The sequence below is a fragment of the Polyodon spathula genome, chromosome 7 (genome assembly GCF_017654505.1).
Source record: "Polyodon spathula isolate WHYD16114869_AA chromosome 7, ASM1765450v1, whole genome shotgun sequence".
NCBI classification, from domain to species: domain Eukaryota; kingdom Metazoa; phylum Chordata; class Actinopteri; order Acipenseriformes; family Polyodontidae; genus Polyodon; species Polyodon spathula.
In genome coordinates, this window is record NC_054540.1 from 24,032,673 (window position 1) to 24,060,622 (window position 27,950).

At 37.5% G+C, this 27,950-nt stretch overlaps 1 protein-coding gene across 3 annotated transcripts in view; it reads right to left on the bottom strand.

Annotated features, from left to right (window-relative positions):
* LOC121318386 (lamin-B2-like) overlaps positions 1-27,950 on the bottom strand; it is a 54,713-nt gene that overhangs the window by 24,432 nt on the left and 2,331 nt on the right. For all 3 annotated transcript variants that reach the window (XM_041254983.1, XM_041254982.1, XM_041254984.1), the window contains exons 3-6: positions 25,390-25,574; positions 24,749-24,937; positions 21,447-21,540; positions 9,286-9,411 (exon numbers count right to left, since the gene is read on the bottom strand). In XM_041254983.1, the coding sequence (XP_041110917.1) occupies positions 9,286-9,411; positions 21,447-21,540; positions 24,749-24,937; positions 25,390-25,574 (594 nt within the window). The remainder of the gene's footprint in view (positions 1-9,285; positions 9,412-21,446; positions 21,541-24,748; positions 24,938-25,389; positions 25,575-27,950) is intronic.

The window sequence follows — 27,950 nt, forward strand, 5'->3', positions numbered from 1 at the left end:
ACAAGGTCAACTTTATTATGCATCCCAAACACGATATTGAGGCAACTGGTCTGATCAACTTCAAAGAGAATTACTTTACAAAAAATATTACTGTCACATCATTAAAAGGTACAACACTTTAAATGTAACACAGTCTTTCTAATAGGATCAATTTAGCCTTTCAAGTCAGCTGATTACTAGTTGGGAGCCCTATAAATGTTTAATACAGTAAAGTGTAATTTGTCAGAGTCCCTGCCATGTTTCTTACAATATATAGATTTATTTATTTATTTTTTTATTCTCTTATCCTAAAAAACGGCAATTAAATAACTTTGGTTCCTGTAACCTATAGCGTATTTTAGAAGAGAGACTAGTCTTTTACTGAGCCTATAGGGTCACAGATTAACACTGCTGCATTTATACCACTATTACAAAGTGGGTTTAAGAGAAGGACATGCACATGCTTCTGACTCTACACTGCTGTGCTGCTTCACTCAAACTATCCCAGGGATCAGATTTATGGGAAGATGAACCCTTCACAGTCAAAGTCTTGATGTTCATCAACAGTTCATATCCAAATGCTAAGCTCTAGCCTTTTCACTACATACACAAAAACATGTACTGAGAATTGTGGTGGTCTAATGAACTGAGAAAAGAATGAACTGTAAGGAGGTCCTGGATATCCCAGTTCAACTCCTTAGTTGCTATGACATAATTACTTGAATTGCTTTGCAGCCGTGAAATTGTTAAAAGAGAACCCCACTCCTCCTCACAGCATCCTATACTTCTGCAAACACAAGTGCACTCATTTTTTAACAGCAGTGGGCTGAACAAAATGACGTAACCTATAACCTAACCTACCTACCTATCGTAACCTAGCGGAGTCTAGCCTCTGCTGTTTATCAGGATATTTAAGCAGATGGATTTGAATGTAAGATATCTCTGGTACAGTACATAAGAAGATCTGCTTGTTGAGAGCAAGAATCTAGGATCACTCAGCTGTTTTGAAGAAGCACAACCGTCTACGCACAGCTGCCTTAACTACTTTGCTGCCCTAGTATCCTTCCAAGCGATTGTGTTTTTACATAATCTGGTTTCACATAATTCTGTCTCAACAGGTCACTTCAAATAACATACCTGTTTCACACTGCAGTATTCTCGAACAGACTCTTGTCTATCTATAAGTAAGGTTTATAGCCTTGGTTACACCTTTTATTAGCTTTGATTACACATTAAGGGTATATTTAAAACAGAAAATCAAAGACTGTGTGAAACCAAATGATGACTTTTCATTTCCAAACTAAATGAATCCTGTAACCTAATAGTCTATTGGGCATGGATAACTCCAGTCTAAAGATATACTCACCCAGATGCTAAATACAGCCCTGTTGGTGCTGCAAGCAAAAATCTAACTCATTAATGGAAAACTACACTAAATGTTTACTTCAGTGGAAAAATACTGGACACATAAATGAAAGGTTCTTTGCAAGGGTTTTCTTTATGACATCACTGTATTTGTAATATGATGTCATAGCAACACAAAAATGAACACTTGGACACTTTATTATATTAAAATATATATTTTTTTAAAGGGCCGGCATGTAACACTCACACGTAAACTTGCAGGACCATATAGATCTCTTTATCAAATAAAAAAATATAAGTGAGCACATTTGGCGAAGCTTAGACTGACTTTTTAAACATACTATTCAACTGCAGTATTCATAAAAGAAACAAAAAAAATAGTTCTAAAATAGTTCTAATCTTTGTATCTGTTTTTATCATTTAAATGTTGACAAATCTAACTCCTAACTCAAACTAACCTTTGTGCCATTTTAACTTCTTTATATAATGCAAACTCTAAATAGATATAATACTAATGATTCATCACTATGATTCATTTGAAAGAATTTTCTTTAATTAGTGCAATAAAAGATATGTCATGGTAAGTGGATCCAATTAAGATCTTTTTAAAAATGCTGGCTGCAGATTTACTTTCAGTGGGCACATCAGGGCTTCTAATCAGCTGGTGTCTTCCATGTGGAGCAGGACCCTGCTAGGACTTGTCAGCTTATAAAGAAGGATGGTAGCACAACAGAGAAAGAACAAAAGCATGCACCTCTGTGAGGGAAGAAGACACGCTGAGTTCACACAGCCAAAAGGGTGAGGAGAGTAGAAAGGCTCTTTTCTTGGTGCTATTGCTACCCACTCGCTCAGCTTCTCATCCTGCTCTCACTGATCTCATTTCCAATAATCCAGCGTCTTTAGTTTAATTTTCTGGTACACTCTTAAGTGAATGCTTACTAGGGTTGGCCGTGCTCCGGGATTGCTGGCTCTGGCTCTGGAGTGACTCTGGTAGCTCAGCTCCAGCTCTAGGCTGGCTCCAGAGCTGAAAGAGAACACCTGCTCCAGCTCCAGGCTGGCTCCAGAGCTCACAGAGACCCCTGCTCCAGTTCCAGGCTGGCTCCAGAGCTGAAAGAGAACCCATGCTCCAGCTCCAGGCTGGCCCCAGATCTCATGGAGACCCCTGATCCAGCTCCAGACTGGCTCCAGAACTGAAAGAGAACCCATGCTCCAGCTCCAGGCTGGCCCCAGATCTCATGGAGACCCCTGCTCCAGCTCGACTGGCTTCAGAGCTGAAAGAGAACCCCTCCTCCAGCTCCAGACTGGCTCCAGAGTTGAAAGAGAACCCCTGCTCCAGCTCCAGGCTGGCTCCAGAGCTGAAAGAGAACCCCTGCTCCAGCTCCAGACTGTCACTAGAGCTCATGGAGACCCCTGCTCCAGCTCCAGACTGGCTCCAGAACTGAAAGATACGCCCTGTTCCAGCTCCAGACTGGCTCCAGAGCTGAAAGAGAACCCCTGCTCCAGCTCCAGCTGGCTGAAAGAGACCCCTGCTCCAGCTCCAGACTGGCTCCAGAGCTGGAGACCCCCTGCTCCAGCTCCAGGCTGGCTCCAGAGCTGAAAGAGCTGCTCCAGCTCCAGGCTGGCCCCAGATCTCAGATCCAGCTCCAGACTGGCTCCAGAGCTGAAAGAGAACCCCTGCTCCAGCTCCAGGCTGGCTCCAGAGCTCACAGAGACCCCTGCTCCAGCTCCAGACTGGCTCCAGAGCTGAAAGGACCCCCTGCTCCAGCTCCAGCTCCAGACTGGCTCCAGAGTTGAAAGAGAACCCCTGCTCCAGCTCCAGGCTGGCTCCAGAGCTGAAAGAGAACCCCTGCTCCAGCTCCAGACTGTCACTAGAGCTCATGGAGACCCCTGCTCCAGCTCCAGACTGGCTCCAGAACTGAAAGATACGCCCTGTTCCAGCTCCAGACTGGCTCCAGAGCTGAAAGAGAACCCCTGCTCCAGCTCCAGACTGGCTCCAGAACTGAAAGATACCCCCTGCTCCAGCTCCAGGCTGGCTCCAGAACTGAAGGATACCCCCTGCTCCAGCTCCAGGCTGGCTCCAGAGCTGAAAGAGAACCTCTGCTCCAGCTCCAGGCTGGCTCTAGAGCTCATGGAGACCCCTGCTCCAGCTCCAGACTGGCTCCAGAGTTGAAAGAGAACCCCTGCTCCACCTCCAGGCTAAGATGGTAATATTATTTATAAAGTTTTTTTAACTGATGTTGCTTGGCTATAAAAATTCCAAGATGTTTAAATGTGTTTTTGAGTAAAAGAGATAAGAATATAGAAATGTGGTTTTAAAGCTTCACTATTTTATTTTCTTGTGCAACTTTTTTAGGTACTTGTTTGACAAAATCAACCTATTTACAACATAAGAACATCTGCTTAACCTTTCAAACATAACAAAGTAGAAAATAGTCTAATACATAAAGAGAAAAAAAAACCTGTGAAATATTTTTTAAAAGTTAGGGGTAAGTAAAATATTAAATACTAGAAAAAGGAACATATTTTATGAGATTATTAACTGGAAATACTAACACAACATAAACATTTTTTCCATTTAGTTTGACCTATGATTTTTGTACACTCGTGTTCAATTATGGTGCCTTCTAGCAGTTACTCCCTTTGTTTGACACTTGGTGACTTTTTCCAGTTTCCCCTTTCTCAGTCCTTACTCAAGGATAGGTTACAGTTTATCAGCATGATTTTTTCAACATTTGCAGAATTCAGTCTTGTTCTCTGATCCATGATAGGTCACCTGCTTTGAAGAACAGTCTTTCACTTTCCGCTCATGTTGCAGGCCCACAAGAGAAACAATGTGACAGCTGTGCCAACAAAGGCAATGAATCTTTGCAGTTTTTCCAATAAGCCAAAGAGCAGGAGTCTAAGGGCTCCCTCTTCTTTGCTGCTTATACTAGGGCTACTATGATTAAATTGAAATCAATTTTTCAGTTGACTCCATTCCTCATTATATACATTGACAGAAATACTGGATAGAAATCGATTCATAATTACATTTTTGTAACGTGCATAGTTAATAACATTCAAGTTTATCAACAAAACTGCACCAAACGCCCTGCCTTACTATTTACAGTATTTCTGCCAGACAAGCAGTGGGGGTGCTCTTCTCCTCCTGCTTGTGTTAACTAATATCTGATTTGCTTGTCCCATCCTACCAGCAAATCAGATTTGAAAATGCTTTATAAGTACGCCCCTCTGTGTATTCACTGTATAAACAAACAAAACAAAAAAGCGCACCACCTTGTATCCAGAGCAGGACGACAGGCTTGTATTCACTGCAAACAGCCTGTAAATAAAGTGTGCACTTTGAAGAAAACTGACTGTATATAGTTTGTGCTGCTTTGGAGTTTCAAAACGAACTGTTATATAATGAATATTTAACAATATTCAATAACGTTAAAAATAAATAAAAAAACAATTAGTGATGTTAAATGCAATTTTGGAGTAGGGATCAGCTAGCGGGTATGCATGTTGTGGTAAGTAAATCAATTTATTATTATTATTATTATTATTATTATTATTATTATTATTATTATTATTATTATTATGTTTTAGGCAGGGATTTCCGGAATTGTGTTTTTCATAGATAGTGAAGGTTAGGTGGTACAGTATCAACAAGATGCAATGCATGATGCTGCAGCTGTCGCTGAATTAAAAAGAAATACGTTTTTCTTACTTGTGTCTAGTTTATATAGATTACATTCCAAAGTACTGTAATCTGTTTGAAATTAATATTTTTGTAACACCACTGTAGTCTGTTAAACTTCCTTTAGGCTTGTCGTAAATGTTGTTGTGCTTTTTTTTTTTTTTCTCCTGATGCTACCAAAGCATAATTACCCCTCATATTCAAGTGTTGTGCACTGAACTGCAATGATATTAAAATAATAACGTCATGGGAAGAGGCATGCACTGAAAATGTGTGGTGCAATCATTGATATTTATTCCAACGATTATATTTTGTGTGCCCATTTAATTGATTGCTATTTTGAGGCTTAACTGACAGCCCTACTGCATACATCTTCAGCTCACTGTGCAAAGCAGATCCTTCTATTTTATCTTCCTCTTCAGGGCTTCTGTCAGAAAGCTCCTAGATGCTTTCAGATGTACGTGTTCTCTTGGGTGGAACTGGATCAGTTTCAGTAGGACCACGTAGAACAGACAAGCCTTTGGTCACAGCTGCTTTTTGCTCATTGTCAAAGAGACCAACCGAGGAAGGTTTATATCTGGCAATCAAGGTAATTCTCTAAGCTTGATAACTTTTTTGGGGTTTAGACTCAAAAGATAGTCTTTCACCTTCAAGCCAGATTCAGATTTAGTTTCAAGCTTTCCAAGTGCTCTGCGAATTCCAACCACTGTAGGGACAAAGAGATGCAGTTGGATTCTTTGCTCCAGAGAGATCTGGAATGGCCTGAGCTCACATACTTCTTCTAGGAGCATCTTATGTTCAGCAGTAATGTTTAGTGCTGGTCTCTTCAGTTTCACAGCTGCAATCTCTAATTGTTCTGCTTGCTGGACCCATTTCCAATCATTGGCAAGCTTGAGTTCCATCTTGTAACATAGTCCCTTGACATTTTCTGTGGTTCAGATCCAGTTCCAGTCAGATACACCTTAACATAAGCATGCCAAACACTCTGTGACTTCTTAAAAAGAGGAGCTATGGACCAACATCTTCCAATCACTGAAGATATTTCTTTTACTGAAACTTGCTTTTTTTCCCTAGGAAAAATAATATGCTGTAGGCAGAAGTGTAAGCTGTGTGCCAAACAAGACCACTGTTTCAACTTCAAGAGACTGCAACATTGGCACCACTGTCAGTGACAGCACTTACCAATTGCTTTACGTTAAAGGAGTTCAGCACATTTTGCACATAGAAGGCAATGTTCTCCCCAGTATGGGACTCATCAGCAGGAATGCAGCCAATGCATTTTAGAGTTAAATTTCACTCCTGCTTCTGATTTTTGGTACAGGCCCACAGATTAAAAGCAATGGCAGCATGTCATGTAGACATAAGTTCTTGTTTTAAAGTACCCACAGTGCCTGCGTATGCATTGCTCAACAGTGCTCTTTCTTGAGGGTGGTTGGTATCCTGTACAAAGCAGGTTCAGGATCTTTCTGAAAAGATTAAAGTTCCAATCAAACACTTTCTACAAAATCTCTTATGCAAAATGAAAGTTAGAAATTTGTTCTTTAGAAACAATGCTTTCATAAGTAACCGTAATACATTAAATATGAAGGTGATGCTTAGAATCATTTTATGCAATATAACTATGCTTACATTTTAATTTTAAAAAGTTAAATGGGATGATAAAATATTCAATAACAGTCTAGTTCTATCCTTCTAAAGTAAACAAAAAAGAGACAAAAATCTTAATTACATCTAAAGAATTTTAAAATTAATTAATATTTATGGATCATTTTCTGTTAACAACTAGATAATAACTGGGCTAAAAATTCTTATATTACAAAAGTACTGATTAGTTACAGAAATAGCTTTTAAAGTATTGGTAAATATATTGTTTTGCAGCACATTAAGCCAGTATCCACACTGGCGTGTTTTACATCTTCAGTAAAAGTACTTATGTTCTAAGTTCTAATATAAAATTAAACTACTTACACAATTCAGCAAATACAGTAAATTGTGAGCATATTAGTTTTTAAACTAAGTACTTGTTTCCTCTTCATGTTGACAAACACAATGTTGTGTTGTAATGTACAATGTTTAGAATCAGACTTCATACCTTTAAAGACTTTTAAAATGTAAGAAAAATGCAACTTTTTTCATCTAAATTTCTGTTATTAAATAAATAAGCTTTGGAGACGTGTTCACAATTAATACACTAATGTAACAATACTGTGGACTGAACTGTAAATTGAGTATTTCAATATTAATTAATATTATAATATACTAATTATGATTTATTTCTATATAACAATATGAATTTCTCCAAACTGGGTATATTTACTGCATAAAAAGATATTAATGTGATAAAGTGAGATGATTTACAATTTCTTACCTAAATGAAGCATAAAATGGTTGCAGATGAAGAGCAATCCACTCCAGTATCACTTTGTCAACATGTTGCTGTTTTTCTGATCTTAAGTAAACAAGTTGTGAAGTTGTGTTGGAGTCAGGTGATTTATGGGTTGGTCAGAAAGAGGCTTTATCTTTATTTCTGTGGCAATTCAGGTGCAGGGGTCCCCATGACTACAGCATGTGACCTGAACTCCCTGGCAACCAACTTTTGAGAACTGCTTCCAGAGCACTCTGGTGAGCCTGAATCCAGCTCTGCTCCAGCTCCAGAAGTCCAGCTCTGCTCCAGCTCCGGAGCACAGCTAAAAAAAAACTCCATTCCGGGTCTTGAAGCTGGCTCTGGGCTCCGGAGCTGGAGCACGGCCAACCCTAATGCATACTCCACACTAAACTGCTGCTAAATGTTGTTTTTTCTACAACAAAAAAACAGCAGCAACAAAAAACTGTATAAATCTGGATTATAAACCATGACTCAATAAGTACTGAACCTCCCATTAACCCAGGTATAGCATCATAGCATCGCTGTAAAAAAAAAAAATCATCATCTTCATTTTAACAGTTAAGTCCAGCATTAACTCCAAAAATACTATATTACTACTCACAGCAATACAATGCATTCAGCATAGACCCAAGCAGGGCTGCCATTTCTTTTTTTTCTGAGCCCACTTTATTGTCTAGACGTAGAAAATATCTAGGCTCCATCTACTGCGACTAGAAAAATAAACTGTAGCAAGGTAGTAATGGCGGAATGTCAATCAAAACACAAATTCGCATATCACAGCTGACAGATTGCCTATCTGGAGGCAGGAGGCAGAGCAAGAGCTCTGGCAATAGGTCAGTGTTAAGGTCATGTGATTGCTCTGCTTAGGAGGTGTGAAACTAACTATAACTAACAGATGGTAAAGAATCAGTATTTTAAAAATTGACATGCTTTGCTAAGTATGTTAATAGAATGTTGTTTTTTGCTTATGAGTGGTAACTAAAGCATTTGTCTACTTCACAGTCTTGCAGCAGGGCCCAGTAAATGCTAGCACCAGCACTGAACCCAAGATATTACGCTGTAGTGTTGTTAGAAAAGGGGTGAGGTCTTGATAATCTAAAGCTTCATTATTGATAATATCTTTCCAAGCTCAATAAACCACGAGCCCCATACAGTGTGAGCATAATATCAAGTAATACAAAAAAATATTTAGAATTATCTTAATACAGTATGGCACTTGGGCTAGTAACAAGTTTTGCTTCATATCCAAGTCCAGCAACTAACTAGTAGTGTGACATTGGCCAAATTACCTCCTGTGGCTCAGTCCATCCAACTATAATTGTCTACCAAGCGGCTCTGATTGAAATGAAACACCATTTATTTTGATGGACTACCCTTGGTGAATCATTTTGAATATATTTTCCCTAGTAAATCAAGTATAATTTTTTAACAGCATGGTTATTCTGGATAACATATTTCTTCATAAAAAAAAATCTTGTGAATTTTAACAATATAAAACAATGCATATTTTAAATAGTTTTTTCTTCCTCACCAAAGTTTTCTTTTAATAAATTTACCTGTGGAAAAGTAATCTTAGCTAAGCATCCTACTGTGCTACACTCGGGTGCCCTTTGCAAATATAAATGCTGTTGCCAAGTCGGTTCTATATATGGGAAGGTGTGTGTTGTAGGATAATTCAAAGGCAATGACTATGAAAGCTGGCCAGAAAGTATAAATTAAGCAGTTTAGTTTTTTGACCTGCTGCCAATCTCCTACCATTTCTCAAGCTTGTTTGAAGGCAGCAGATGCTCTCGCTCTCTCTCTCTCTCTCTCTCTCTCTCTCTCTCTCTCTCTCTCTCTCTCTCTCTCAGTAGGTAGGCTTCACTGAACTCACCTTGCTTTCCAGTGCAGTGATCTTGGCTGTCAGCTCATTCACCTGATCAAACAGATGCTGGTTCTCTTCATCAACTTGTCCAGTGTGTCTCTGGTCATTACTCAGGCGCATTTTTGAATCCAGCAGCTGCAACACAATGCAAAGGTGTAAGTGATTTACTGGTTTTTGCATACACTGTACAGAATGTGTGTGTGTGTGTGGCTACATAACACTGTGATTTACGATTATACTGTAAATACAGTATAATCGTAAATCTCAAAAAACTACTCACTTCTAAATCTTTTGTAGTCATTTTTGTATTACTTTAGTATAAATACATGTTAATTTGGATTCATATGTTGTTTTTTTTCTGACTTTATGTGAACGAAAAGACACACATTTGCCCGTTTTCCCATTGGAAATAGTGATATTTTGAAATATCACTGTCCTGGTCACAAAAGCAAAGTTTGTCAGAAATAATAGCCATTTTCTATACTTTTGAGGCATAAGTAATTAGGAAATAACACTTACTACCCAGGAACAAAAATTGTGTTACACAGTGTGTGTTCTGCTGTGAGTGATAAGGTATACATACAAATAACAAATATAAGGATTTAGTTGTAAAATGTTAGCATCTGTTAAGGAGGACCCTTATTATTATTCTATTACATAATAAATGTTAGGTGACTTAATTACCATAAACATTTGATGTTTGTTTGACCATCAGATGTGTTTCAGATTTAGGTCCCCAGAGGTTTCCTCACCTTGTGTTAGTTGAGTTTATTTATTTATTTATTTATTTTTTAATGTATTATTATCCATTAATATTATATATTTATATTCATGAATTTGCATTCAAAACAACAACCAGTTGTTATTATTAGTTGTATTTACACATCGATAACTGAACTAAAGCAGCAGCTGTCTCAATAATGGCCTGTGCATGTGCACACTTCAACCAGTCTCTGAAAAATCCAAAGGCTGGCTAACTGCACTTAATAAAAAGCAACCTCAAAAAACATAAGACGTATTGTTAGAACAAATAAATAAAATCTCCAGGAAATCCATTTCAGGATCTGGAAATCATTTGTGATTTATTTTACAAGAAAACTTTAATTGTTTTCATCTGTGGCAGTTGAAAGGAGTTTGTCGGTTCTGTCCTTTGTAAGTTTAGGCCATCACATTAAATATGGCTGTCTTCACATATGCACCGCTGTACAGTTTATTTTACTGCTGGCACTGTAGCCTCATAAGAAAACAACTGGACTGAAATGTGAAGTAATTAAGTACAATAGCTGCAGTTTGAATGCTGTCATAGTGGTCTTGGATAATAGTGAAAGTGCAGTTAAATAATTTCTCTACTGTGTAACTTTCAGAGACGTTTCAAATTGAAAATATATTAGAAATGAAAATCCAATTGCACCATGATAAGTATGGTAGTGAAGTGTTTCCTATGGAAAGAGCATGTCTATAAAAAGCCTTAACCCTTTCCAGTCCTATGTCGGACCTGTCCGACATCATCAAAAAGACGTCATGTACAGGTGTCGAGTCGTTTTTTCTCCGGAAAAAGCAGAGAAAATCTTTCAATGGCAGAGTGAGACTGATAGAAGCCAAGAGAAGCCGGAAAAAAAAAAAGGCAAAGGATCTGAGCAATACACATAGTCCCTTCACCACAGACCTAACACAGACATAAACAAACAAGACAGCTGATTCCACATTCAGTGCTCAAAGAATACCACGGGCATCTGCCAAGCCTTTTGAGATGTTACAGTAATAAAATTATGACTTGGATAGCATTATTGAGGAGTTTGGTGATCAGGAGAGTATTTATTAGTATGCACTACTATGAAGAGGTATGTGAAATGTGCGTCCTTCTTATTATTATTTATGTATTTGGCAGGCGCCTTTATCCATGGCGACTTACCTTTCGTTAAGGGTGGACAAAATGGGGTTTATAAAGAAAATACCAAAAAATCACAGCTATAGTTTACCACATCAATGATATGCGTTGATGTGGTAAACTATATATATATATATATATTATCTTATCTACACACCATATTCCACACTGTTAAGGGGAAAAAAGTTTTTATTGAGAAAAAACATATACATTAAAAATACAAAACTGAAAGATCATAATTGGATAAGTCTCCACCCCCCTGAGTTAATACTTGGTGTAAGCAACTTTGGCAGCAATTACAGCTGTGAGTCTGTTGGGATAGGTTTCTACCAACTTTGCACACCTAGATTTGGGACAATATTTGACCATTCTTCTTTACAAAACCGTTCAAGCTCTGTCAAGTTCCTTGGGGAGCGTTGATGGACAGCAATCTTCAAGTAACGCCACAGATTTCCGATTGTATTTAGGTCGGGGCTCTGACTGGGCCACTCAAGGATATTTACCTTTTTGTTCCTTAGCCACTCCAGTGTAGCTGTGTGCTTTGGGTCGTTGTCAAGCTGAAAGGTGAACTTCTGTCCCAGTTTCAGCTTTCTTGCAGAGGGCAGCAGATTTTCCTCAAGGACTTTTCTCTGCTTTACTCCATTCAGTTTCCTTTCTATCCTGACAAGTGACCCAGTCCCTGCCGATGAGAAACACCCCCATAACATGATGCTGCCACCACCATGCTTCACAGTAGGGATGGTGTTCTTTGGGTGATGTGCTGCTGTGTTGGGTTTGCGCCAAACATAACGCTTTGCATTTAGGCCAAAAAGCTCCATTTTAGTTTTGTCAGACCACAAAATTTTTTGCCACATGGCTACAGAATCTCCCGAGTGTTTTTTTACATACTTCAAACGGGATTCAAGGTGGGCTTTCTTGAGCTTTTCTTTATTTTAATGATAATTATAATGCATTAGAATAGTTTTTTTTTTCATTTATCTACACATCCTACCCAACAACTTCCAAGTGAAAAAAATATTCTAGAAATTTGTAGAAAATTAATTAGAAATAAAAACTGAAATAGCTTGGTTGGATAAGTGTCCACCCCCCTTGTAATAGCAATCCTAAATTAGCTCTGGTGTAACCAATCGCCTTCAAAATCACACACCAAGTTAAGTGGCCTCCACCTCTGTTAAATTGTAGTGAGTCACATGATTTAAGGATAAATTCAGAGGTTCCTGTAGGTTCCCTCTGCTGGGTAGTGCATTTCAAAGCAAAGACTCAACCATGAGCACCAAGGAGCTTTCAAAAGTACTCCGGGACAAAGTTGTTGAAAGGCACAGATCAGGGGATCCGTAAATGTATATATACATTTTTTTTTATCAGGGACCAGAATACCCTATTCCTCACATTTTTGAGGACTGAATTTGTTTAGTGTCAACTCAATAAGGACATAAAGTAGGGAGCTCATGTCTAACTTGCTTATTGTGAATAAGAGAGACCTGTATTGATCTAGTCCTGTCTTTCTGATTCGTATTTAACATGAGTCCCCATAGGTCTTTATAGTAACATGTCATTGTTTTCCATATTGTGTATAGTCATCGTTGTATAATTTAGCTCAGCACAACTAATAGTAAATTAAAAGTTTTTTCATTATGTAAAAAATTCTTAGAAACTTGTTGCCGAATTAACAGGATTCATGGTTTCAATTTCAGCCTACTAAATCCAAATATGGTCTTCTAAAAGGTGAGTGATTTACTACAGTATTTTAGATACTCGTAAAGAATATATACAGTCCTAAATATATGACTAACTGAAGTAGACACTGAAGCACATTACAGTACAGTAGTAGCAATGATGGACAAAACATTAGAACGTTAAAATGTTTAAAAAAATAGATTGGGAAATGAAGATCATTTATTTATATGTATGACTAAAACGTATATTACATTATAAATAAATGATGAGAGCAATTACTGGAAGGCCCAAACTATGCTTTCCTCTTTGTGCATTCCATGCATCCTCATTACAGCACTGTCCTTGGGAGCCACTTGCATGGTAAAAGGTTTGAATTGCAATAGTTGTGCACTAATAGGGTTTATGAAGTTGGGAGTCAAGGTTATAAATCAGAGGCAGCACCGCAACACAAGTGTATTTTTAATCAGAATGAGCAGATTAAGCTCTGGATGAATTTATTGCCACTGGTGGAATTGTTTAAATCTAGCCTTGCGAAGTCAATGGTGTGCATCATATAGCTTTTTATAGTTAATTGCACTGCTCAGTAACAGTAAAATACTCCTAACACAAGCTGAACATACCATAACAAAACTTCAACTTTTTTTTAATGACATGATTATGACTGAAATCTTGAACACATTTTGGATGCACAATTAAGTTATGCTGTGTAATTGAAGTTTAAAATGAATTTGGAGACTCATATAGTCGGCAAAATTTCATTTTCTGAAGATATGTGAATTTGTTTCCCAGGAAACCAATGGTGAGGACAGGCCTAGTATTCCATTTTTGTTTTCTGTTACCATAGAGACAACACCATCTAGCATTGTTATGAGTCCTCAGAGGAACCAGCTCAGGGGACGCGCAATACATTGGCCCACCATGTAACTCTGTAAAGTAATTCATTTGGTCATTTTCAAATTATACAGATTTCTGTTCCCTGACATTCTACACATTAACACTGCAAAGAAGACAAATACGATCATCCTTTTCTTGAAGGCTGAACAAAATGGGGGTTTACAAATTATAAATAGCAGACAAAAAAAAAAAAATCACAGCTATCTTAAAACAGGATTGAAGGAAAGCATTTGATAAAAATAAAAAAAAATATCTGCTGAGAATCTGGGGTGTACAGTTCACCTTGTTTACAAATGGGTCCTGTCACAGCAATGAAACACAAATCTACACAATAATAATTCAGGCTACAGTTTTTTACTTGGTCATATTAAAATGATCTGTTTGTTTTTTTGTTTTTTTTTACAGAGATTTGGAATTGTACTGGATTTATTCTACAAAATCTACCTTCAGAGTGCATTATCTAGCCCTCTTATTCTACATTTGGGAAGCATGTAATATGTTATACAAACTGTCCTGATAAAGCACATACAAACATTAAACATTAGTGTATGTGTGGACTGTTAAGATATACTATTTTCACAGGTTAGTTCTCAAAGTGCATTATATTATATATACTACATATAGATGTGCCAAGGCACAATCATGTTTATTGAGGTTATAGCGAGCAACAAAAATAATTTTATTTTTGCTCTGAAGATGCCGGACAGTGTAAACTATGGGTTGGACAGACTGCTATCATTTATTAAATTCCACCAGCAAACCCCCTGGCCAGGTCCTATAGCACTTAATCATTTCATGACACCTATTATACCTTAATGGAAATGCACCCCAGGACTGGAGTTGACCAGCTGTGATCTAAATGGCATTGAATCTTATGAGGCCCAGTGATGCATTCTTGTAAATTAGGGGTAGGCAAGTTTTGATTCCATTGCAGCTCTTTGTACCAACCATTCTTTAAAAGCGTTTAATTGAAACAATTAAACCTCCACCCAAGCACTAAAGTAGTTCCTTATTTAATTTCACCTAATAAACCTGGAGTGGAATGGCCTCCCAAAACCACTACTGAGATAAAAGACACCAATAACTCACAAGAACATTTTAACATTGTACTTCCTGTTTTACTTTACTTGATTTAAAAAAGCCCTTTTTTCTTGATGTTACCAGGCATATAAAAATAAATAAATAAACAAATAATAAAAAATAAAATCAAACTCAGGTTATATAATTTAAAATATATAGGCCAACAAAACAAATTGTAACTTTTTTAAACCCTGATGTGTTCCACCCACATTCTGTGATAATAAGAAATAATACATATTCATATTCCGTGGACCATTTTTAAGTGCTTTTCAATTTCATTTACCACATGCTGGTGACTTGGGGTTTATTTCTACAATACAAGTTAATGCTTTGGCTGTCTATGCACATTTACACAACAAGGGTGTCTCAATGTGTTGTAAACATTCTGTCGATTTTTAAATGGAACTGCTTTCATATGGAACCACATCATAGCAACATTCTGGTAAAAAAAAAGTACAAAATAAATTATCTACAAAATTATCTCCATCAAGTTAAAAATCAATAAACAAGCAGTTGTTTTGGTAGTCCCTGTAATAGGGTATTAATCAATCAGACAATTAGTGCAGTATACACTGTAACCGTATTTGGCTTGCCAATTATAATTTTTTTAAAAACCATACATATTCCTTTGACAAACAAAATTAGTTAATTAACCCTAAAGAATTTACTAATTTTGCTTCATAAATTGAATGACACCTGCTAAATAATGTTACGTTACCATATTGAATTACAGTCTAGACTAGTTCAAGATCTGCAGTTAGCAAAGACATGGAACTCCAGGTTTGTGTCTGAAGCTGGAGCAAGGCGACAACGGTCAGGGTTTTGAAGATTCATCAAGGGAGAATGAAATGCTTGAGGGAGAAGGGACAAGGGCCTTGCATTGATTAGTACTTCTTACATAGTCAGTCGAATGAAATCCAGCGACAGGAAGCAAACCACAGTTCACAGGATATCAGCACCCCTGTCATAGACGTGAGAAGGATTTACAACTAGTGATGAACCTAATGATCCTTGTGAAGCTGGTCAGACGAATCAGCATGAGAGAGAAAAAAACCTCAACGGGCACAAGTCTGGTGTTAAATGGCCAAGAGATTGTGAGAAAACTATGTGGGCCACAGTAAACACGGTGGAATGGTTAAATGGAACAGTTGAAAAGAAGCTGGATAACATCATCTACGCATATGGAAGCGAGAGGTTTGGAATTGAAAAAACAAAAGAAAAAGTACAAACTATTCCTTGAAAGTCTAGACGGCAGCAGGAGATTGAACGCTTAGCTAGAGTAAGGAGGCAGTTGAGGAAGCAATGGAGAAAAGCAGAACAAAGTCAGAAGGAGGGACTCAATCTCTTACAAAGGGTCATAAAAGATAAGCTTGCAACATTGCGCAGAGCTGAGTGCCTATGGAAACGCTACAAAAAGAAAGAGCGCGCAAGTACTAATTTTTATAAAGATCCATTCAAATTTGTAAAGAAGATATTCACCAGTGAGAAAAATGGCACACTAAAATCATCTAAGTTTGAGCTGGAAAGATATTTGGAGGAAACACATACAGATTCAAAAAGGCAGGAGCCTATGTCAATTCCTTCAGACATCCCACCTATCAATCCACCCGAATACCAAATGGAGGACTGTGCAGCTAAGTGGAAAGTAGAGCAAGCTGTAAAAAAAGCAAGGGCATCATCATCTCCAGGGCCTAATGGAGTTCCATACAGAGTGTACAAGAGTGCTTCTGAAGTTCTACGAATCCTGTGGAAATTGATGAAAGTGGCATGGGAAAAACAGGTTGTACCAAGAGCATGGAGCCGAGCAGGTGGAGTCTTTATACCAAAAGAAAAAGATTCTACAAGCATCGGTCAGTTTCATCCTATTTCCCTATTAAATATAGAAGGCAAGATTTTCTTCAGCATTATTGCCCAGAGATTGTCAACCTACCTATTAAAGAACTGCTTCATTGACACTTGAGTACAAAAAGCAAGCATTCCAGCTTTCCCAGGATGCTTAGAACACATCAGCATAATCTGGCAATAAATTCAATCAGCAAAAAAGGAGAGGAAGGAGCTCCATGTGACATTCCTGGATTTGGCTAATGTATATGATTCAGTGCCACATGAACTTCTTTGGGCAGCATTTGATTTTTTCAGTGTACCGATGACAATAACAAATTTAGTGAATGGCTACTTCGGAGATTTGCAATTTAGTTTTTCAACTTCAGAATTCAGCACTACATGGCAATGCCTAGAAGTTGGAATAATGGCAGGATGTACCATTTCTCCACTGGCTTTTACCATGGCAATGTAAGTAATTATTATGGCATCAAAATGGGTAGATGGAAGAGAGCGCTTGACTTCTAGAATGCGACTACCACCAATTCGAGCATACATGGATGACATGACAACAATGTCTACAACAGTAGCCTGCACTAATCGGTTATTGGGCAAATTAACCAATAACATTGAATGGGCGCAAATGCAATTCAAGCCCACTAAATCAAGGAGCATCTCTATAATTAAAGGCAAAGTAGTAGATAAAAGGTTCTACATTAATGGTGAGGCAATACCAACAGTGTCCGAGAAGCCAGTGAAAAGTCTAGGGAGATGGTACGACGGGGATCTAAAGGACACAGTTCATGTGGGAGAAGTTAGACAACAAGCAGTGGAAGGGTTGAAGAGCATAGACAGCAGCGCTTTACCAGGCAAACTGAAACTATGGTGCTTTCAGTTTGGTCTACTGCCAAGACTGCTGTGGCCAGTGACTGTGTACAAGGTTTCCTTCACAACAGTTGAGAAGCTGGAAGCTTTAATCAGTTCATATGTCAGGAAATGGTTGGGAGTTCCACGCTGCCTCAGCAGAGTGGGACTTTACGGTAAAGGAATACTGCAGCTACCAATCTCTGCTCTAACCGAGGAGTTTAAGTGCGCCAAAGTCCGACTGGAAATGACATTAGTAGATTCACGTGACAAATGCGTAAGGGAGGCAGCACCTGGCAGAAAATGGATGGCAAAGAAAGCTGTGGAAGATGCTAAGGCTGCCCTTCGAATCAGAGATATTATGGGGAAAGTTCAGCATGGAAAAGGAGGTTTTGGTCTCAGTTCAGCTCCTCCTACATGGCACAAGGCAACTCCATCTCTACGGAGGAAGCTGGTAGTCAATGAGGTGCAAAAGCAGGAGGAAAGGATCAGGTGTGTAAAGGCCGTTTCCCAGGCCAAGCAGGGAGAATGGATGAAATGGGTGAGTGTGGAACAATGCAAGATCGGCTGGCAAGACCTGTGGACAAAGGAACAGAGCAGGATCAGTTTGCTCATCAGATCAGCATATGATGTTCTCCCATCACCACAGAACTTAAACCTCTGGGTGAGTGAGGATCCCTCATGTCCTTTGTGTTCATCACCTGCAACATTAAGGCACATTTTGACATTACACACAAAAGACAATATTCCTCCATCCAGGAGAGCAACCACCAAGAAAAGGTGTTAAAACCAAGCCTTGCCCAGGACAACTGGAAGCTGCTAGAGACTGGAAGATGCTGGCAGAGTTTTTCCACCTGAGATTGCTACCACTAACCTTTGACCAGACATTGTCTTGTGGTCTGGATCAGCACGCCTTGTTCATCTGGTAGAGTTAACAGTGCCATGGGAAGATGCTGTGGATAAGGAGTATGAGAGGAAGAAACTTCAGTATGCTCAACTAGCTGCTGAAGCGGAACAGCGAGGGTGGAGAGTTCGAGTTTACCCAGTGGAGGTGGGTTGTTGAGGATTTGTGGCACACTCTACAACACGGTTTCTCAGAGACGTCGGGTTCAGTGGCCAGGAGTTGTGTCGCACAGTGAAGAACTTATCTGAAGCAGCAGAAAGGAGCAGCAACTGGCTGTGGTTGAGAAGGAAAGATTCTGGATGGAGATCTCAAGCACAATAGAAAGAAAGCAACCCTGATGTACAGGTAAGTAAGCTGGGCTGAGCTGAGTGGGGGATGCAGGGGGGTGATGCTGGGATGCCAGCATCACTGTTGAGCCCTCTTGAGGTGTCGTGGGCTAGTCAACGAAACACTGAGGATGGAAGGTAACCACTTGAAGACCCCAGAGATGTACCCTACTTAGCTCAATCCAGACGGTTGTCATGCTGATGTGTTGGGGAGACCGTACTGGGTTGATCCCCAGAGCCAACATCGCAGCCGTTGTGTGTGCTGATGCGCTGGGGAGGCAAAATGAGCTGATCCCTGGAGCCAGCATTACACTTCAGCAATCAACACCAGACAGAAGGATATCTACATCATCAGATGGAAAACAACGCAAATGGATAAGATGCAGATGGATCACATTAGTTTACTGCAAAACTACGTCTTAGTTGGGGCTTATCTTGGCGAGAGCATGAAGTTCAACATCTACTCTCATGTAATGGAATCGTAGTTTTTCAAAACTGACACAAATTTCAAAATCTAACATAAAATACTGTAATACTATTATGGCTTCAGGTAGACTTTTGCAATATAATTTTGTAATTCATTTGATTACATGATGTTAAATAAAAGACCTACATTATTTTCATATAGTTTTTTTTACTATGTCTCAATCCTAAAATTCTAGAGGATGAAAAATTTTGGCCATAGCTGTACATGTTGTTTTCCTCAAATATGGTATACAATACAAATCAGATACTTTAAGATAATGAAAAGCTTGTGTGATTTATAGAATAGACACATGAACCCTATCCAGTACAGAAAATGTACAACAAAGTGCAGAAAGATCTCATTCATCGATCAGCATTTTGTAGAAGTCATTGGTGCCCGCAGCCATACTCACATGTAATCTTGTGCGATCGGTTGATGCAAAACAGACATTTTAAACTTACAGGATTGTGATGTTTATGTAGTGGTAGTAATGAGCAAAATGGAAGCAGATACATTTGGTTGAAGCTTCAAAAAGAGCAAAAATCTTTCCTCCGAATGTCAGAGGGGAAAAAATCAGTAAAAGCACCGAACCGCCTGTTTCTGGCAAATAAGTTGGCGGCATCGAATGTTAGTACAGTACTACTGCGTGATCTGATTTCTGCTTCTCCTCCAGGATTGAGCATGGTAAGTACATTGCAGCTGTAAGATTATAAGGTTTATTATGTACAGGTCGCGTGGGCATCTTAACTGACTTTACCACGGAACACAGACTGTCAGTTTATAAAAATGACGACCAGATTTCAAAATATTGCTGATGAAAACAGAGACGTGTTTATTCAAAATCAGGAAAATGCTGCCACAAGAAAAAAGTTGAGTGATATAAATTTACTAAAAGCGTACCTGGAAGAAAATGGAGAAAACAGGAAAAATCATCAAATACCAGTACAGTAACTCGACAACATTACAGTACACTGGGAAGCAAAGACAGGTATTAAACACTACACAAATATGAATGTTCAGTTGTATCTCGGGCTTCTGGTGACATGGAAACTCGACCTTCGGTCTCGTCATTTATCTTGCCACAAGAGTTTGTTCCTTATATTATTATTATTGTTATTGATGTTTTATTTTTTAACTGTCTGTTTTTGTGAAAAATAAAATTAAACAAGTGTATGTTTATACCCCATGCTTAGGGGATTAGTAATGATTAGTTGTAGTGATTGTGAGAGTAAAATGATTAGAAATGGAACCAGCATAAAAAAATTGTGAGCGAGTTTTCCCCCTAGTTTAAGTCTGTAATTCAAATAGCTTTATTTGTAGCTTTTATTATTGTCTTGTACTATTTGGCTGTCAGTGTAGGTTGCTGTCCTGTCTCAATGGCGGTGAGCTGTGTTTATTCATTTTTAGAAAGGGAAACGGTGATGCAATTTGATTGCAGTTTTCTAATGTTACAGCGTAGGTGCTGTGAAACTCATGAAAGAACAACAATGCAGCATTCTGATTGGCTGAAACACTTTACAGCACGGTGATGCAGAGTCGTTGTCGGCATGAGATGGGATGTTGGTGTGGTTCAGTTTTGCTTACCATGAGAAAGATTTCTGGGGGAGCTCCTGGTACAAGTTAACAATAAGTTATTACATAATTGTTCAATACTTTGCAAGGCTGAAAATATAAAAATAAACCAAACAAATCTTCATTAACACATCTGTGCTGTACATACAGAATTACAGGCATGTTTCACAAAGTGTGTCATCATGTACAGCACCAAACTGGTTTGTAATTGCTGGTAAACAAAGAAAAAAAATGTGGTACCTTTTCAATTTGTAGATGCAGGGTTTCATTTGAAAATGATACAGCGACTAACAGTCTAAAACGTAAGCTTTATTCTGGTGACTTATTCTTAAATTCGTATTTGACCATGTATTAGGCAGGCGCAATTAACTATCGTAAGTGGTAACCATAGCTTCTGCTGGTATCAGTGTGAAAATTCACACTCCCAGTTCTGGTGCCATGGGAGCACCTTGGGAGTTCTGGTGCCAGCTCTCCTACAAACTGGTGGAGTTATGCCAAGCAGAAAGTATTTTGGAAAATGTGTGGTTAATAACTTTACGGGTTGAATGCATTAAATTACTAGAAATAAGTGAAATTGCTCAAAAGAACAAAAAGTCAAAAGAACATTTATGTTATACTTATGTTACACACACACACACACACACACACACACACACACACACAAATGAATCTGCTGACCTGGGAATGAAACGCTTGCTGTAGTTCCAGCTTGTGTTTTAGTACACTCACTTCATCCTGAAGCTGCAACCTTTGGGAGTATTCGGTTTCATACCTAAGGCAGACCAAAGTACAACAGAACTACAAAAATATTCAAGAAAAATACTTTTCTGTATTACATAAACCAGTGCACAGTATATCAAAAATGGAAATCTTTCTTTGTTCCAAAGCATTTACACAAGAGTGATCATCTTAAATGCTTTACCAATTTCCCAGTATGGAAAGTCTGCTTCCCATTTCACAGTCAGTTGGGACTCATAAGTTAAAAGAAAGACCTCCTAGTTGCACAGTACACAGTACATGAATGAATGCATTAAAGACACAAAGGGCAGGATTTACAAAAAGCCGTAAATGATAACTCCAGTGTTAATCAAGAGATCAGTATGTAGCATTGATTTCAGAATTTTCAAGCGGTCATTGTGCCTATTTTGTTATTAAATAATCATCCTAATGTAATTTCCGAAATTATAATGTTAATATCTTAACGAGCAGTGCTTCTTGGGACTATTTATTTTGTTAATGTAGGAATTTAAAAGCAAATCCATTTTAGTTGTCATAATTTGTCAGAGTTAATTTGCACTTGGAAAAAGAGGGGTTTAATTAACGAAAGAGTGTACACGACCAGGGTTCATTTCTTACAGACTACCTCGATAATTCACTATGAAAATATTCTAGACTTTTCTATAATTGTGGTTATGAATGAGATGTATTCATTTATTTTAACCATTTCTTGTATTGCTAAAATGATATACTGCTATTTGCACACAGTGTAATGTTACTACCAAGAAAGTATCCATGCAACTGTAGCCTACTTGAATTCTGATTTTTGACACTGGTTTTTGAAAATCCTGCCCAAAAAAATCTTATTCATTATAAATAAGTTTAGAATGCAAGTTAATAATTAAGTAGCACTGGTATCATACATCACCGTGCTGTCTCTATGTTTTACTGCGTGACCATTGCCATTATTTTATTGTAGTAATATTAAACAGGTTGGTTTATCAACCATGATTAGTATTATGTAACAGTAAAATCCATGTAAGCAGGAGAACATTAATTTTATATAATTGGGTGGTTTTAATCAACATGTGATTTTTTTTTCTTAATTTAAATAAATAAATCCCATTTTGTGGGTACTGAAGTGTGGGTTATTAGACTGAATGATTACATTGGCCATATTCAGATGTCACTTGTAACTGAAAAGTGTGAAAGGTCCCAGCGCCCTTCTAAATGTAAGCAACATGTGTTTTGAGTTCTTAGTTCTTAACCTAATAGGACAACCATGCTGTTTGAGTTGAGCCAACCTGGCATGTTCACTGATAAGCAGCAGCCTACAGCTGGAACAGTCAACTCATACATTCACATGTTACTGAAGAGCAGCAGTCATTACAAGACTGGAAAAGGAGAAACAAAAATCCTGCTATTTTATTAAACTTGTGTGAAGCAAAAAGGAATGCCAACAATTTGAAACAAACTAAATCAGTAAATCAGAGCTCAATTATTTTGTTTGCACTCATCAGCTTAGGTTTACTTTTAATAACTAAACGTAAACTTGGTGTGAGGAATTGATTGTACCTTGTATTTTTACATTTTGTATTACACATATGTTATTATTATATTTGTAGGAGTATGCCCTAGGATTACATTCAAATTATAGTGCTTCAGTCATTTTAGTGGCTATTAAAAAGTCCCAAACACGGGCAGCACTGAATAGTTGACTAGTCGTATAGAAAAGTGAGCCAATATCACTGGTATCACTTACAGTAGTCTTCATTGAACTAAACTAAAAACAACTGAACATTTACTGACAAACCCATATTCATTCTGCCTTGTGATAAGATCACAACTTTCCATGTTTAATGGAAAAGCAGTTATCATTTTTGTGTGTTTAAAGTTTGTACTCGCTGAACTCGCAATGTCAGTATTTGATTTGCATTCAGCTGTTTGAATAGAAACAGAAAGTAATTGTGAAGTGTACGGGTTCAGAATCACAGGTGTGGTTGAACACAAACATTACATTTTAGTACAATAATAAATAAAAAAGTCCAAGCAGGTTTCAAATATTACATTAAGGTAAAATTGTGAAACAAGGTACACGTTTCAAAACGACTGGCACATATTGTATTTTGTATGCCTGAATTAGGGGAAAAAAAAGGAATTAACATCCCATACTAAAAGGAAATTGTGGCAGCAGAATTTTTAAGGACACCCTCAAGTTTAAACTTTTTTGCTCAGCAGTTTTAAAGTTCTGATTTCTAGAGTAAATACGCAGGTTTGATACAATGAAAAATTTTAAGTTATTTTTGCTAGCAGATATGCCAGACCAGATGTACAAACATGAATGTACGAATAGGGAGGTTGAACTGTTCACTACTGAATACATGAGTGCATGCTTCCCTATGCTGATAAAAGATGATGCAGCACAGGGTTATGACATACAAACTCTCTCCATTGAAATACAAAGATCGGGGAAAGAAAGTTATTGAAAACATCCCAAATCTAGTGTCTAATAACATGCAATCATTTGCTTGTTAATCGATTTCTCTAGCACCCTAGTCCCTATGACTTGAACTGTAGAGTTAGAGAAGTCAAAAGTTATATACGTATGTGTATTATGATAGCATTTGCAACTGCAAAACAAAGAAGATTATCTGAAATAAAATACTTTAACAAATAAATACAATGTATATATTTAAATATCCCTCATTGGAACAAACATGGGTTAATTTGGAGTTTTGAAAATAATCAAATGCTCGGAGTGCATCCTTCAAGGTCATTTTGTTGAAGTCGTTGTGTTCTCTTGCTTTGATATAAACTTTCTGAGGAAGAATGTGCTTTAAAGTATAAAACGAGTCTGTTGAAGGATTGGGTAGCTGTTATTGATTACTCAGTGAATCATGGCAGCTACCTTATATCCTTCCAAGATAGTCTGCCACCGAAGTGCTGATTTACGCCCCACTTCTCATACCCTCAGCTATTTCATTTACTCTGCTAGCACCCATAACTTTAATTTATTAAAATGATCAAAGACCTTTATTTTAAGACTGCAGGACTCTATATTGGCACATGTTAAATGCAAAGGATTAAACTAAAGCATAAAAGATAAATGAACTGAGCTACTTTGTTGAGTGGAGTCAACTTTCTTCAGACCTTTTGCAGTCCATTAATCCACTATGCCCTCACACCTTTGTAAAGGTTTCTACCAAGATAAAGTAATTTAAATCAATGTTCTGTGTTTAAATGTGATTCCAGATGACCCCCACCTGAACTGAACTTCTTGGAGACGGTGGTGTAGTTCTTCAAGTTCGCTCCTGCCCAGGTCAGGCTTGGCAGAAAGAGACACAGTCAAATCAGTCTTTTTCTCAAGCTCTCTTTCCTTCTGAGACAATAGCAGCTGCTGACTCCTCAGTTCTTCATCTTTTCTTAAGAGGAGGCCATTTAGCTCAGTAACTCTATATTTATGAGAAACGATTGGTTAGCAACAGAATGGCTTGGTTTTCAAAAGAAGCAGACAGTAAAATGTATTTTCGAAACCAGGACAAATTAATTGCAAAACTGCTTGGAAAATAAATTTGGTTACACATGCTTGTAAGACTAATTATTATGAGTACTCATACACAATTCCCATAACAGTTAAAGCACTTGTTATTGCTCATAACTTGACATACCGTTATAAGTGAATCACATCTTGCATATTTTTATTTTAGTACATGTACTTGATGTAGTGGGTGGCGATGATAAAGTACAGAGGGAGGCTGCTGATACAGGAATCCTAAAAGATAAGCCTGTTTGGGGGGAAAGATCCTATAGTGCTATGGCACAACAGATCCGCTAAATCAAAACTGCACAGTTGTATGATGTATGATGTGTACGATTTCAGAAGGAGTATAAAGTTAATCCATACCTGTCCAGGTATTCAGTAGCCATCTGGGAGTTCTGCAGGTTGTTCAGCTCTAGTCTTGCCCTTTCATAGCTGGTCATCTCCAGTTGCCCATGGAGGGCCTGGATCTCTTTATCATACATGTTCCGGAGGTCTAGGATCTCCTCCTCTAACCTCTGAATGTGATTCAGCTGTGCTGCAGAGTCAAACTGGGGGAAAAAGAAATACATAAACAAATCATACATTAACAGGGAAACTTTCTCCAGCTGCGTTCAATTTTGAAATGCCTGGATTTAAGGGTTGTCATCCCCTACATAGTACACTGTTTAGGGAATCATCTGTAACAGTAATTTGAGATTGGAGTGATTAAGTACCCCCCTGTTATTTATTTATTTATGTTGTCATTGATTGCTCATTTCAATAAGTGTGATTTTCCTATATAGTAAACTAAATGCAAAAAATGGAAAGGAAACTGTATAATTAATGTAGCATTGACACTTTTCAGTATTTTTTTTTTTTAATAATAATAATAATAATAATAATAATAATAATAATAAATAATAATAATAATAATAATAATAATTGTATTTATTTTTGTGAATTACTGCAAACAAGAGTTTATAACACCGTGCCATTGTAGCTTCAGAAATGAAATGTCACTTTCACTTCAACCTTAACTACAGAAAGTGGCAGTACTTAACTAAAATGTATTAATATTGTACTTCAGATGTTGTAAACAACATTTTAATGTTGTAATCTTCATTTTTTCATGATTTTGAACACTATTTATAATGATATCTGCTAGAACCTTTTTAACCAATAAAAGCAATACATTCTATTGAATTTTATCTCCAGCTATGCACAGCCAAGGGGCTATGTACACTCTATACTCTATTACACATTAAAACTCATCATAATCCAGTAACATGTGTTCCAGCAATGTCATACATCTATTGATGGACATATAATAGGAATTAGCGTTGTTATTTTTATATGACCATATTAAACAAATGTGCTGAAAATACTGAAAGCCATGCAATATGTTTTTATGGATTTCAACAAGACATGCCCATATTTGATTCTTTTTATTAATGCAAAATCTAATAATCCAGGAGTAATTTGAATGTTCAGTCCTCTCCACTGATGCTTCATTGAAGTTCTCAGCAGGGTTGTGGGAGGGTCTGGGTCAGAGAGGAATGTCTTTAAGTTACAAACATAGCTTTCTTTGATTAAATACATTATTTAATGTTTTGATGAAATAAAGTTTGACGTTCATTACACTGTTCTATCTAGACTGTTGTGCAGCTTTCAGAAAGTACAGCAACACATGTCCGAACCCAGAAAATAACCTAGAACCCCCACCGAAACACAGCAGAGACAGTATAGGGCAGTCGTCATCCGCTATTACAAGTACCTATGTTGTAGACAGCATTCCAGTTTAGTTTAATTCAGTTTGAAAAACATTGAAGGTCAGAGACAAATTAATAAAGGGAGCAAGTTTTACTTCAGGGCTTATGGAAAGATAGCAGCAATCTCTGTTCAATACTTCTCAGCACATACAAAGATGGAATGTGCGATTATAGAACTGGATCATTAAATGATTGTATCTGCAGTTTAGTGCCAACCTATTCAATTCTGAAGATATAGTAAAACGATCCTTGCAGCAAGTACTCTTCGGCATTTATAACTGGTCCTGACAACCAGTGGCTCTGGGAGTCTTTTGATAAGCTAAGGATACCTGGCTGGAAAACCTGACACAAATGTGCAATTTACCTACAGGGGCTTTACAAAGACTTACTATATTGCCAAAACGTTTGGCAAATTTTACTTGTTTATTTTTCCTTATGACACGATGGAGTGTTTTTTAGTCTTGATGGAATAATTAGCCCTTGGATGTTTTACCTTTTTGATAACACCTGAAACAAGCAGCTACAAAGGTTTAGTTATATGAACAAATAAGAAATCTAAATTATACAGTAATGGGCAAATAAACAAAAATAGATATAGATGTCAGCGGCACATTAAGGTTTAAAATAATTGTTACTGTATTTGTTACTGGATTGAATATTTGTTGTACTGTGTATGGCTAAAGTAAGATTATTCTCTTCAATTTTAAAGCTGTTGATTGAAAAGCCTGAAGGCAGTTTGTAATATTATAAGCCATTTAAACTGTGACGAGCTACTTAACTGTCATGGTTTACATAACAATGAGGTTACCCCAATAACGTATTAAGCTACATTGTTAGATTGCATAGAATGTATTCAGAACATGTCTGAAGAGTGTGGGTGAAAAATGTTAAATGTGGCATTTCCCATATAAATCACAAAATGAGTGATACTTTTTTTTCCTGTTTTATTTTGTCAGTGTCCATTATGCTGCAAAAATAATCCTCAAGAATATCTCAGGGAAAGCATGATTATTAGATTGCATAGATGATCCAGATAATATTGTCTCAGTTCTCTGTTGTTTGAAAAAAGCCTATTAATTCCAAGCAGGCTTTCAATTTATCTGGAAGAATACATGCCTATTGAACAGACAGCTGCTGTAAAACCTTGGAGATTGCAATGAATACTCTCCTATGGCT